Genomic DNA, 14,547 nt, shown 5'->3' with positions numbered 1-14,547 from the left:
GGCTAGAACAGTAAAATAAATGGGCTAAAATTGCTGGCTTTGCAACTCAGCAGCCATCAAAGCCAGCTGATGAATGAATGTCTTGGTTTTCTTGATGGGGTCTCTGGTGGAATACCATGGAGTTCTGGCTTGTAACTTTCCCACTTAAGAATTTAGGAATTTGGATGAAGACATAGGGAATGCATGTGTCCCAACAAAATATGCAGATGGCCCAATGTGGAGAGGGGTCATAAATATAATAGAAGAGAGAATCAAACTCCAGAATATTTCTGATCATCTGAAGCATCACATAGAGCCCAAAAGACTGAGTTTAATGAAGCTAAGTTCAAAAAGTCAAGCCTGAGTAAGAGAGGAGATCTTGTTTGGTAGAAATTAAGGTAAAAATAATCTGGTCATTTAATTGTCCCTAAACTTTATATTATTCTATTCATTCAAGAAGCATGTACTGAAAGTATTAATACTACCTGCCATGCTCTTTTCTCAGCACTGGGGAGAGAGTAATGAACAAAAGAGTCAAAAATCCCTGCCTCCATGGAGCTTATATTCTTTATATGACAACAGTCATGCAGCTGCCTTAAAAAATGTACCTAAGGTTAAGCTTTATCTGCAAAATTATAATATCCAGCTCAGCATAGTTAATAGCTCTACCCTATTATTTAGTATCTTATTCTTGATGCCGTATCTTGCACTGCGATCATTACTTTCGGTTCAGATAACCTGCTCTGAACAAACAAAACAAACAAACAAACAAACAGAAGTGACAGTAACACGATGGAAGGAATAGAATTCATGTTGGAAGAGAACTGACGGATGATAAGAAGAGTAAACTTAGTAGGGAAATTATACCCCACAAATATTTGCAGGGTATATGAGAAGAGCTTATATGATGTGTAAGCTTGTTCTGTGTTGGCACCAGGAGAGAGCACTAATTGTAAAGAAGATGATTTCTGGTAAATATAAGAAAGATTGCCTGTGAAGTGTCCTGGCTGCAGCTGGATGCCCAGCTGTGTGAGCTCCTAGAGGGCTGAGGTACCTCTGTTGTGATTCCTAGCTGTGTGGTTAGTACATGGTGAGCACGCAGAGATGTGTGGATGGATATTCACATGGCATTTTGTAGGAATAATTTGGCTATGAAATAATGTTTAAAATTTTCAGTTTGGTTTTCCTTAAGGAATCTGAGGGTGGCATAAAGTACAGGCTGCAATCTTTTGTCACATTGTAACATTTACAAGTGAATTAAACCGCTTTTCTTAAGAGACATTTAAAAGACCGTTTTAGAATTTCTTGGAAATTTTAAAAAACATTTATTTGACTCTGCTGGATCTGATTACTGTATGTGGGATCTGGTTACCTGACTAGGGATGGAACCCAGGTCCCCTGCATTGGGAGCTCGGAGTCTTTAGCTACTGGACTGCCAGGGAAGTCCTGAAATTTATGATATGCTTATTGATACATTATCCTACCCAACTTAGCCTCCATCTTTTTTTTTTTTTTTTTGAGGCCTTCACTATAATTCTGACCCAGGGCCTTGCTTTCTCTGAATTTAACAACAGTTGTGCAGTACATAGCATTTAATTCTTCCCTCATTGCTTCATGGGTCTCTCCATTAAGGTGATAAGATTTTTGAGGGCAAACCTTATTTTGTTTTTTCCTTATGTTCTCCCAGACACAGAGCAGAAAGTCAGGAAGTGATGACTGATTGACTGATTGATTCATCAAAGGGAGAGTCAGTAGCTATACCATTTGAGCCACTGTAAGAACTCATGTAAGGTGTAGCAAGTTAAATAGATTTTAATTTCTCTATGCCTTGCATCCAAATAAAGGACTTACATTTTTAATTTATTAGTCTCCTACTTTGGCTGAGCAGGTGCTTTGTATATAGTTGACTCTTTGTATATAGTTGAATCTGTATTAATGGCTGTAGTCCAGGGTTCAAATTGTCTTCTTGGCCGAACCTCTGAGGGGAGCTAAGATTCTAGGTACAACCCCCAAGCCCAGTTTGGAGGCTCATTTATTGTGATTCATGTACTTGAGTGGCCAGATCTAGCACCCACTTACATTTGTATTTCAGATAAACTGCAGTGCAGTATTTGGGACACATTTATATTTTAAAAGTAATCATTGTTTATCTAGAATTGAATGTAACTGAGTGTCCTGTGTTTTATCTGGCAGTTCTCCGTATAAACCCCATTCCTTTCACATTCCCATAAGTCTAAGCTCTTAATTAACTCCCAAGTAAACTTCACTGAAAGAAGACATTTGTGCCTATGTGATGGATTCCAATGGCATTTTTTTTTAATTGGAAAAGGGGAAAATCCATGTATTCTGTACTGTTTTTGCATTTTTTTTCACGTGTCCAATAATAATAATTCCACAAACATCTGGGGTATCAGGGTGCCAGGTTACTCTCTCATGGTTTCCTTGGTTCATATGATATGTTGCTGATATTATTTTGCTTAGGAACCACAGAAGCCACTGCCAACAAATAATTAGGTTCCCTGCCTTGGAATCAGATGAAATGTGAATTTGGGATAATCTGTGTTCTTACTTCCTACACATCAACTGCATTGACTGATAAGAGCTGCAGTGATCAAAACAAAGCATAGCCTCTCTTAGTTAATTCTTTTGTTCTCTTGTTTCATCTGCTCAAAAGGAAGATCATATTCTGGTTTGTTCTATCTTATAAATTTCTTTTGAGGGGTAGACATTTCACACTTAGGAAAATTGCATTCATTTTCCCTAAATAAATAATGACTCGTTGTTTAGGAGCAAAGCAGCTCCATGCTATCAAGCAGCTCTGTGCTAAGTACTGAGGGGAAATAGGATGAGAAGCCTGTCATGCCTATTTTCAGGGATTCACAGGAATCTGCCTGTTCAATGCTTGCTTTTAAATGGTTCAGCAGTCATTTCAAAGAAGTTTGTGGTAAGAGCTAATTAGCTCATAATGAAATGATTCTTCTCTCAAATGTTTTAAATAAACACCAAGTTGTACATTCTGAGCAGAAGCTATTCCTAATCGGTAGTTCGAAGGGCAAGAATTAGACTGTTTTCTTCTCTTTTAGTTTTATTGTTAGGACTTTGCTGCTCCCGGTGTGGTCTGCAGACCAGCAGCACCATCATCTCCTGGGAGCTTGTTAGAAATGCCAGGCTCTCAGGCCCTGCCCAGAATCCACTGAATCAGAATGTGTGCTGGGACCAGATTCCCCAGAGATTCAAGTGTGCCCTTTGAGAAGCCCTGTCATAATACAGAATTCCTCCACCTCCCCTTGTGCAGACTGATCATCTGAGGATCTTGTTAAAGCAGGTTCCTGGGCTCCAGCCTCAGAGATTCTGATTCTGTCTGAGGAGAATTTGCATTTCTCACTATCTCCCAGGAGACGCTGGTGCTGCCTGTTTGGGAGGCATTCTTGGGGAAGCATCGGTCTACTTTGCTTGGGGTACTGAACGGCCCTTTGAGGATAATGGTGACTAGAACCCCAATGAGGTGGTCAGTCTAGTTTTCCATTACTTACCCTGGAGTCAGAAACCTGAAGGTGAAGCTGATCCCTGGAACATCCAGCCTGTTGTGGGGATGGATTTACATACAATGGGCTGTTCTGGTCAGTCTGTGATGGCCGTTGTGAGGCTGCAAAAGAGGAAACAAGTAAATGCTCCTTGGGGGCTCAGCTGTCCAAAGTGCACCCTGCCAGATAATAGGATTTTGGCCCATTCCTGGGATTCCTGTGAATAAATGCTAGAGGGGTAGGGTGTACAGGGAAGCAGTGATGGTTATCCTGTATTGCTATGTGATCAGATACAGAGCCTCCAGAGAGAAGAGCAGAGAGCGTGGAAGATAAGTCGGGAAAAAAGTCTGGGGAAAAGATGAAGAGGCATCTTAAAACATCACCTTGTAGTGTTTAGATTCTGTCTTAGAACTTTTTGCTATTACGACATGTGTGTTTTTTTGTTTTTTGTTTTAAGGTAGCATGTCTCTGTACTTACATGTCTCATGTACTTATTCCATATGCGCACTTTTTTTTCCTTTCAGGATTAAGCATGAGAACATCGTGGCCCTGGAAGACATCTATGAAAGCCCAAATCACTTGTACTTGGTCATGCAGCTGTAAGTACTGTGTTTAATTGTTTGCAGACCAGGGGTTGCAAACTCAGATGCCTAAAGGGCCAGGTTGTGAAACGAATTAATGGAATGGGTCAGTAGTAAGACCCCAGCGGGTGGTGGGAACTGCGGGACACTGGGTTAAGAATGTGTCTGTCTAAGGACAGTGACCTTGAGACCTCACTTGCTGTTGTCTGCAGCTGCTGGATGTGAAAATCTACAGTTCTCATAATGGAATCCAGTGCTACTTTTGCAGGGTCACTCTATTTAGGATGTCTCTTGTAAGTTTTTTTTAACTGTGGATTAAAAAAAAATTATTTTTATTTGTTTATTATTCCCACGTGACTTGTAAGATCTTAGTTCTCCAACCAGGGATTGAATCCATGCCCCCTGCAGTGGAAGCCCAGCTTCTTAATCACTGGATCTCCAGGGAAATTCTTTTGCTTTTTAATGTGCGAGGTCCAAATGTTGCTTCCTGGAAGCACTTCGTGGTCCCGCTGGGATATACACACGGCTTCTGTCTCCAGGAGAAACTCCCCGGCTTGTCTTCATTTCTCAGGAGCTGCATTTCTCAGGGTAGCAGCAGATGGCAGCTCTGTGTTCTGTCCCTCCCCTTCTCCTCTTCTGCTGCTGGCAGATGAAAGTGCATGAGATTCATGCCAGACACAAGAGACATATAATTGGAGTCAGACTATGCCATTAACATAGTCCCCCTTTAGAATATTTCTGCATTCCAGTAACTCTGGAGCTTACCAGAAGGTGGAAGAAATAAGAAAGCTGAAAATCTAGGTAGAGACTTCACTTGAACATTTGTTTTTTTTAAATGTGAGATGAAATTAGCCTCCCCACTTACACAAATGCTTTCTTCTAAGTGATATAATTAGTAGGAGTATCCTAGGATTAAATTTGTTAGTATTAAGTGATGGAAACTGGATCAGAGTGCTACATTTTCACCACGACTTGAGTAAATTCTGAAACACTGTACGATTGAGCTTAATAACCGAAGGGGATTTTTGTTGAAGGTCAAAATATTTGTTATTTTGTTATTTATTTTGTTATTTATTAATGATTTTCAGACTTTGGATTTCCAAAGGTAGAAGATTTGAGGGTCAGGCATTACGGTTTATTTTTTAAATCGATTTTCCTTTTCCTGATGAATGTTTAAACAGTGTATTAACTTGGAATCATATTAACATGCAAACAGCTGTTCATCAATGCATTTGTTTAATATTTCATTATTTTGAAGTATTTTTAGTAGATTATGAGATTTTTGTATAGATACTTCTAAAAATGTCTAGGTTGGAAGCATGTGGGTGTTTTTTCTCTGACGAAAGACAGTCCGAGATGGTGATAAGCAGTTTTACAGGTTCTTGTGGTGTTGTCTGCCATACAATAGGCAATGACTGCTGGCTCCATGTTAAATTTTCAGTATCCTAAGTGTGGGCTCTCCTAGTTCTGTGCTATTCTGTTTGTTTTATAATTTAGCAAACTTAGCACATTTCTCAGAGAAGGCAATGGCACCCCACTCCAGTACTCTTGCCTGGAAAATCCCATGGACAGAGGAGCCTGGTGGGCTGCAGTCCATGGGGTCGCTAAGAGTTGGACACAACTGAGCGACTTCACTTTCACTTTCATGCATTGGAGAAGGAAATGGCAACCCACTCCAGTGTCCTTGCCTGGAGAATCCCAGGGATGGAGGAGCCTGGTGGGCTGCCATCTATGGGGTCGCACAGAGTCGGAAACGACTGAAGCGACTTAGCAGCAGCAGCAGCAGCAGCAGCAGCAGCAGCAGCAAAGGCAGCAGCACATTTCTAGTTCTCCCCAAGTCTCAGGTACTTCCTAGAAGCTCGTGGGACTCTGTTTTATACAGAACCAGCTCTTAAAGAAGCAGGTGAATCACCTTTCCACCAAAAACTGACTGCCCTGTGGGAAAAATAGGACATTTTGGTGACAAGAAAAAGCCCCACAAAATGTCAGTATTATATTTAAATGTGTGCTTCTTTATTGGTGATACAAAAAAAAACCCCAAAGTATTGATAGTTGAATCCAAAACTACATGTATTCACTTGCTTTAAATTCTCTGTTTATGGTAATGTCACTAAATAAGTGGAAAGCACCCCAAATATATGTGTCTCAGCTCTGCCTCTTAATAGCTGGGTGTATTTTGGCAAATAACTGGGCCTTTCTCAGTCTCCGTTTCCTTACTGGAAAAAATTTTACATAATAATAATATATTTACATAGAGGGCTACAGTGAGTACTGAGAGAGAAAAAATGTGTGAGAAATAATCTTATAAATAATAGGTCCTCAATGCAGACTAATTTCTTTATGGAATTATATCATTTTATCAGTCTGTCTCTGCAGATGGTCTTTAATTTTATGAGATAAAGTTCAAGTACATTTGAATTCTGCCTTTCTAAGCAGCTTGGTTATATACTTAGGAGCAGAAGCGCGTATATAAGGGTGGGCTGGCAGGAGAGCATGAAAGCGTCCAGAATGGGACAAACTTTGAAATATTGCTTTTACTACTTTGTTATTGTCAGTGTATAAATCTTCCTGTCTTTGTTGAATTTATTCTGAAATATTTTCCCATTTCAGTCCTCTTGTTTATTTCATTTTTCCATTGACTCACTGCTATTATATGTGTAGTATGTATAATTGTATAAAAATACAATTGATTTTTGTACATTAACCTACAACTTTGCTAGATTGACTTACAGGTTGTAGTAGTTGTTTTGTGGATTCCTTAATATTTTCTATCTAAACAGTCATGTCATCTGCAATTCACATTAATTCTGGTTGGTCCCCAAAGGAATTGCATTTGGTAAAATGTTGATAGTTTAGTCCTAAATATTAAGTGTATTTTAATGTTGTAATTATATTCCTTTAAAGTATTTTATGTCAGATATTTTAAAAATTGAGATTGACCTTTCTTATTCCTTCCTCTTCTCCATTTTTTATCTAAACCAGTGATGTTTCTTTAAAGCAGTGACAAAAAAAAAAAAAAAAAGAAACGAGGGAGAGAGGAAGGAAGGCAAGAAGGGAAAAAGCAATGACAGAAAAGCTTTGATCTATCAGAATACAGTCCTGGGAAAATCTTTGGTCAGGCTGAGGATTTTGTGGGCTTTATTGTTTTTGTTGTTGTGTTTTAGTTTTTATTGATAAGCCTCAATAGTTTTTGTCCCCAAGACCCCCGTGTCTTTTCTGCTTAGATCAGCGGAAGGAGGTTTGGGTTTGTTTGTTTGTTTGTTTTTGAAGAGTTTAGAAAGTCCTTATTTTCTAAGTACTCGAGGCTGATCTAGAACACAGCATTTGAGGGGAACTATATTTCACAATATTTGTTACTGGGAGATTTCTGGCTTCCTGGGAAACATCATCGTGGTCACTGACACTCAGATATTATAGAGGATGCTCAGCCCCCTAATTTTATTACTTAGCTAATTGCTGTTTCAACTCTGAGTATGTAGCATACTTGTTCCATTGCTGTTGCAGCAAAAGAGACTAGATTGTTTATAGAGGTCTATATTTAAATTTTATTTGGGTTTTGGGACAAATATCTTTTTTTTCAGAATGCTATTTTCTGGAACTTGCTTCTCTGTTTTAGTTCTTTTTGTGATTATTGAGAGATAATTGGCTTATAACTTCGTATTCATTTTAGGTGTACAGCATAATGAATAGTTCTTTTTGGAACATTCTTCTTTTAGATGGTGTGAGGTCAAAATGACACTGGGGTAAATTATAGAAGAAAAGTCAGTTTGTTTCAACTTTATTTCTGGCCTGACTTTGTGGAATATTAGCCCACATACCTGGAGATGATAAAAGACCACCCTCAACTCCTCCCCTTCCACATCTGTAACAACTTAGGATGCAAAATACACTTCAGGCTGATAAAATTCAAAGGACAAATCAGAATACTTTTTAAAGAATGAGATTATACCTCGTATTGAGTTGAATTATATCATATTTTCAGTTAGGCTTAAATGTCTATATGTGGGTAACTCCTGAATTTATATCCTCAGTCTAGACCTTTCCCTACATCCAGGCTGTATATCCAACTGTCTGCTCAGTGGCTCCACTTGGCCGTGTCATGAGTATTACTCACTCATGAGATTTGAAATAAACTCCTGAACGTTCCACAGAATCTGCTTCTCCTGCTGTCGGTCTCATCTCAGCAAGTGGTAAACTCCTTTCTTCCAATTGCTCAGGCCAAATGCAAAGTCCTCCCTGACTCATCTTTTATTCTCTCATGCCCCACAATCCCATCCGTCGGCACACCCTGCGGTTACCCCCTCGAGACTATCCTGAGGATTCAGCCGCTTTCTCGCCATCATCACCACCATGAATGAAACTCCTCTTTCCTCCCGCAGCCTTGCCCGGCTGCACTGTTCTCTCTCAGCGTGTTAGCCAGACCTTGTCATGACTCTGTGGAGAACTCCCACTGCCTTCCCATTTCAGAACCCAGAGCCCCAGCAGCGGAAGCAGGGAGTCTCGACCACTGCCTTGCCAGGGAAGGTCCTGAGACCGAGTCCTTGAAGCGGTCTCCAGGACCTCCCGTGTCCAGACCCCCTGGTCACCTCCCTGACCTCATCTCTCCCACTCCTCTCTCATTACCTCATTCAGCTGCATTGTTTCATTCACGTTGCTGTTCCTCAAACGCACCGTGCTTGCGGCCCAGTGGACCTTTGTTCTGCTTGGAACTCTGTCTCTTCATGCTGCCGTGGGAATACTAGAAATATTAGAATTTCTACCAAATGTCACTTTTCCAGTGAGTTGTTCCCTAGCTGCCCTGTGAAACAGCATCTCTTCTCCCATCTCCTGCCACATGTTCATTCATTCCCTGTCTTCTTCCCAGCTGGATTTTTCTCTATACCACCGTCAGAAAATGTCCCTCTGTTTTGTTCTCTGTTTAGAAACGTGCTTGCCCCCTATGGTAGGCACTTACCAAATATTTGTTCCATTAATGATCACATATAAAAGGAAAAGTGGTTAACATTTATTCACTCATTTAATTCTTACCCCAAGGAGCAACTCTTATCCCAATTTTACATGAAGAACCTGAGCAGAAATGCTGGATCCTTCATCCAAGCCAGAGGGTGACCCAGTGGATACACGTAATCATTGTAATACAATATACTGTTGACATTTTGTAGGAAAGAATCTCATAGGTAATATTAATGTGAGTAGTTCAGTTAACCTGGAAAAATGTATTACTTAGGATTTCATGAAAGCTTAGCTGACTATAATATGCCCTCTATTTTGTAGTAGTTTGTGAGGGGAAAAATTTACTAGATGATATCACAGGAAATGCTAAAGCAATCTCAATTCATTCATAGCAATGATCATGTCTCTTTCTTAAATAATTTTTTCAATTAATGAAGAAATGAATGAATGTGTTTTATCAATATTGTGACTTTCTGCATTGGCATATACCACATAAGATAAAGATATTTATAATGTTCCTTTTATTCCATGATAGCATTAAGATATGTACAGCTAGTTAACCGCTGAGCCTGAAAACTAGTGATTAAACACATATTCTTTAAAGAATGTTAATTTGATTCCTGAGCAGTCCAAGACACAAAAATATATGCAGCTTCCAAGAGAAAATATGATTTATCTACTTCATTAGCTGGTGTACGAAGCTGTTTGAATAGTTCCTTGTTTGTGGGTTGTCAGTGTTAGCTTCATGTAGGTATTGTATTCATAATTCATACCGTGTGTTCCCAGAAACAGTTTTAATTAGAACACAAATTATGACTCCCAATAGAAAGTCTTTTGTAAGTAGCCAAGCATAATCATGAAGACAAAAGTGCTTCTGACTATGACACCTTAGTATATTTACATATAGATTACCAAAGTCTTATCTCTGTTCACAACAGGCACTAATTGAGAGCCCAGAGGACCTGTGACTTCTGTTCAGTATTGGGTGGGTGGGCAGGGGACTGGGGGACCCACGTGAGGTGTGGTTGGGGGAATCTAAGGCTCTCTTTGCAGAGGAGCCATCATAACATGCAAGGCCGAAAGGCTGGTACACAGAGAGGCTTTAAGGAGCCTGGGTAGGATGTGAGGGGCTCAGTCTGTGGGGGGTCCAGTTTGTGAGATGTTTAGTCTGTGAGGGGTCCTGTCTGTGGGAGTCCAATCTGTGAGGGGTTTAGAATATCAGGAGTCTAATCAACAGGGGGGTCTGTTCTTCAAGGGGTGTGGCCTATGGGGGATTCAGTCTTTGATGTGTTCAGTTTGTGAGAGGTTTAGTCTGTGAGGGGTCCAGTGTGTGGGGGGTCCAGTCTTTGAAGGGTTTAGAATGAAGGGGGTCCAGTCTGTGGCAGTCTGTTCTTTAAGGGTTTCAGTTTATGGGGGATGCAGTCTGTCGTATGTTCAATCCGTGGAAGGTTCGGTCTGTGAAAGGGGCCTTCTGTAATGTGCTCAGTCTGTAGGGACATGTCTTTGGGGCTCAAGCTGTATGTGGTTTTAGTCCTGTGGGGTTTCAGTCTGGCTGGGATTGGGGATGGTATGTCCTCTTGGTGGGAGATATGGCTGGAGACGTTGGCAGAGACAAACCCAATACTGCAGCTGCTGCTACTCTGTCATCTTCTAGGCTTATTACTTAATATGGCTTTATTGTCTTTCCTGCCACTGAAAAACCTACTGAGAGTTAAAGAGTTTAGAGAGTTAAGAAGGAAAAGAAAAGAAAAACGCCGAGATCCAGTATAATCATGGACCAGTTTCACTAGGTTCAACTGTGAAATTGCCAAAATACAATCACATTTTTTAGATCTTTTAAGATTTTTTTTTTTTAAGTAAGCATTTACAGCTATAAATTTTCCTCTTAGCTGTGCTTTTGCTGAATCCTATTTTTGGTATATTGTGTTTCCATTTTCACTTGTCTCAAGATAGTTTCTCCTTTCCCTTGTGATTTCTTCTTTGACTTGGTGTGTTGTTTAATTTCTACATATTTATGAATTATGTCCAGCTTTCCTTCTGCTGTTGATTTCTAGTTTCCTTCCCTTGTGATCATAAAAGAAACTTTGTATGACTTCATTCTTTTAAAATTTAATTTTTTGTGTTTTGTTTCTTAATGTATCCTGGAGAATGTTCCATCTGAACTTTTTTTTTAAATTTTATTTTATTTTTAAACTTTACATAATTGTATTAGTTTTGCCAAATATCAAAATGAATCCGCCACAGGTATACATGTGTTCCCCATCCCGAACCCTCCTCCCTCCTCCCTCCCCATACCATCCCTCTGTGTCGTCCCAGTGCACTAGCCCCAAGCATCCAGTATCGTGCATCGAACCTGGACTGGCAACTCGTTTCTTATATGATATTTTACATGTTTCAATGTCATTCTCCCAAATCTTCCCACCCTCTCCCTCTCCCACAGAGTCCATAAGACTGTTGACAAAAATGTGCATGTACTGTTGCTGGGTGGTATAGTCTGTGTATGTCTCTTGGGTTCAGGTGGGTTGTAGAGATGTTCAAAGCCTCTTTTTCCTTATTGATATGCTGTTTGACTGTTCCATTTATTATGGAGAGTACTCTTGCCTGGAAAATCCCATGGACGGAGGGGCCTGGTAGGCTGCAGTCCATGAGGTCGCTAGGAGTCAGACACGACTGAGTGACTTCACTTTCACTTTTCACTTTCATGCATTGGAGAAGGAAATGGCAACCCACTCCAGTGTTCTTGCCTGGAGAATCCCAGGGATGGAGAGCCTGGTGGGCTGCCATCTATGGGATCGCACAGAGTTGGATACGACTGAAGCCGCTTAGCAGCAGCAGCAGCAGTATATTGAAGTCTCCTTCTAGTCTTATAGAGCTGCTTTTCTCTTCAGTCCTTCTGATGTTTGCTCCATGTATTTTGGACCTCTGACATTCTTGTTGAATGGATCCTTTTATCAACATATAATGTCCTTCATTGTCTCTTATAACAGTTTGACTTTATAATCATGTTTTAATGCAATCATGTTTGATACATTGTAATTTTATTCTAAACAACATCTTGGGCTTCCCCGGTAGCTCAGCTAGTAAAGAATCTGCCTGCAATGCAGGAGACCCCGGTTCAATTGCTAGGCTACCCACTCCAGTGTTCTTGGGCTTCCCTGGTGGCTCAGATGGTAAAGAATCCGGCCTGCAGTGTGGGAGACTTGGGTTCGATTCCTGGGGGAGGGCATGGCAACCCACTCCAGCGTTCTTGCCTGGAGAATCCCCATGGACAGAGGAACCTAGTGGGCTACCGTCCACGGGGTCACTAAAGTCAGACACAACTGAGCAGTTACGCACAGCACAAACACCATCTTACCCCATTTTATCCAGTTTGAACAAAGTTGAACTACTTCCCTGAAATCTAGTGAGTTCTTTAAAGTATGCACAATTTAAAAATCCTAGCGACTAAACTACCACTACCATATACATTTTAGAATAATTGTAAACATTTTGATAGATTGCATCTGGTCACTGATATGGATTCAAATTTGAGAATCCATAAACATATATAAAAAGTAGAGGCATCCATAGAATATAAAACATCAATTTCAGAAATTACCGACTTACTAACTCACACATTGTACACATATTTATTTGATTTAAGGATACATGTGATGGTGTAGAGTCAGCAATTGGAGCTTATAAAATAAAAAATAGAGATATCTCTGTAGACTTCATTGCTTCTAATTCTCTAGTAGATAAACATTTGAGGCTTATAAAAAGCATGCATATAAATTAATATAATAAATTTCTGTAATAAATTGCATATATCAGATTAGACATTCTAGTATAAGATGCCCCTGAATTACAATTCCATTTGATGACTTATTAAAAGAACCAGACTCTCTACTCCAAGCAAACCAATTTTCTCATGCTCTGCAAGTAGGATGTGGATGTCCTAGCCTCAGAGTTTCTCTCATGTCTTCCCAGGTTTTTAAATGGTCTTTCTCCTCTTCTGAGGCATCTGGACCCTCTCTTTTCTCTTGGGCCATCAGACTAAACCCTCATATCCCACCCAGACTGCTTAATGCTTCTTCTTTTTTTTTTAAAGCAGCCCTTCAGCCTGGAGTACAACCCCCTTATGCCCAGCACATCCATCAAGCTAAGTCCTAATCACTTTCCACCCAAGGGTGTCACCTCCACTAGAGCCTTCTCTGTGACCTTAGAGAATTCTGCACAAACCTTGAAGAAAGCAGTCATAAAATTATTCCTCTTTAGAATGTAAGCTGTGTACCCGGGCCCCAGCTCACAAAGACTCACTCTTTCCTGAAATTCCTGAAACGCACATTTACAACCTGTCGTGGTCATTGTGCAGCTTATAACCATTCATTCATGTACTCAGCAGGTGCTTCTGGAGCCCCTGCCATATGTCTGGGTTTATTAACCCAGGAGATGTAACAATGAACACCGCGAACTCCCTTCCTCAACAGAGCAAACATTATAGCAGGAGAGACAGACAACAGATGCACAGGTCACTTCATCAACAAGTTCCCATCTACCAGGCAGTGGTAAGGTCTATCGAGAAAAGGAGAGTCAGAGGATGTGAAATTCTGAAAGGTGGGTGAGTGGTTTGCTATTTTATACACATGGTCAGGGGAGAGCTTTCTGAGAGGTGACATTTGAGCAGAGACCTGAAGGAAGTGAGGTCATGAACTGCATGGCCAGGCCTGACTTCACTGGTGTGGCTCATGGAGCCCTGCACCCATAAAAGACCCCACATTTAGAGTTTAGTATTTTGTACTTGCCATCTTAAAATTCTTTTTTTCTCTTTTTTAAATAAAACCTTTTTATTTTGTATTGGAATATAGCTGATTAACAATGTTGTGAGTTTCAGGTGGACAGCAAAGGACTTAGCTATACAGACACAGGTATCCATTCTCCCCCAAATCCCCCTCCCATTCAGTCTGCCACATAACACTGAGCAGAGTTCCCTGTGCTATACAGTAGGTCCTTGTTGGTTATCCATTCTAAATATAGCAGTGATTGACTCTGAATTTGTGTTTTGTAAGTGAAGTCCCAGGAACTTGGAGCATCAGCTTGTATCAAGTTCTGCCTCCTGTCGTCTTCCCACCTGCCACCTTCTCCCCTGCTCCCACCCTGTGGGGATCTGGGCATGGTGGGGGTTCTGGTCAGATGTCTACAGTCCACACCGCAGTGGAACTGCAGGTGCTGTGGGGTCTGCACTCACCCCACAGGTGAGTATCCCCGTGACTGAAGGAGCATGACATTAAATAACATAAAAAAAGAAAAAAGCACCATGACAGGTTGAGTGAGAGACAGTAGAAGAAAGGGGGGAAAAGTTTTCCTGGTTTTTGAGCAAGAAACATTTGGTTTTATTTTGCACTTGGCGTAGCCTTTGCTGTGGCCAGCCCTGCATGTGGCTGTCAGAGAAAGCATTCCGGTAGCATGACCGCAGGTGCAGGGTGAGGGTGGGGCAGGTGTGCCCCACAGTAGGGGACAGTCAAGGGGCC

At 40.8% G+C, this 14,547-nt stretch overlaps 1 protein-coding gene across 2 annotated transcripts in view; it reads left to right on the top strand.

Moving 5' to 3' along the window:
- CAMK1D (calcium/calmodulin dependent protein kinase ID) overlaps nt 1-14,547 on the top strand; it is a 396,366-nt gene that overhangs the window by 238,793 nt on the left and 143,026 nt on the right. For both annotated transcript variants that reach the window (XM_070380877.1, XM_070380876.1), the window contains exon 3: nt 4,028-4,102. In XM_070380877.1, coding sequence (XP_070236978.1) covers nt 4,028-4,102 — 75 coding nt within the window. The remainder of the gene's footprint in view (nt 1-4,027; nt 4,103-14,547) is intronic.

The sequence above is a fragment of the Bos mutus genome, chromosome 13 (genome assembly GCF_027580195.1).
Source record: "Bos mutus isolate GX-2022 chromosome 13, NWIPB_WYAK_1.1, whole genome shotgun sequence".
Taxonomy (NCBI): domain Eukaryota; kingdom Metazoa; phylum Chordata; class Mammalia; order Artiodactyla; family Bovidae; genus Bos; species Bos mutus.
Note: the sequence above shows the minus strand (reverse complement) of the source record. Positions and strands in the feature narration are given on the sequence as shown.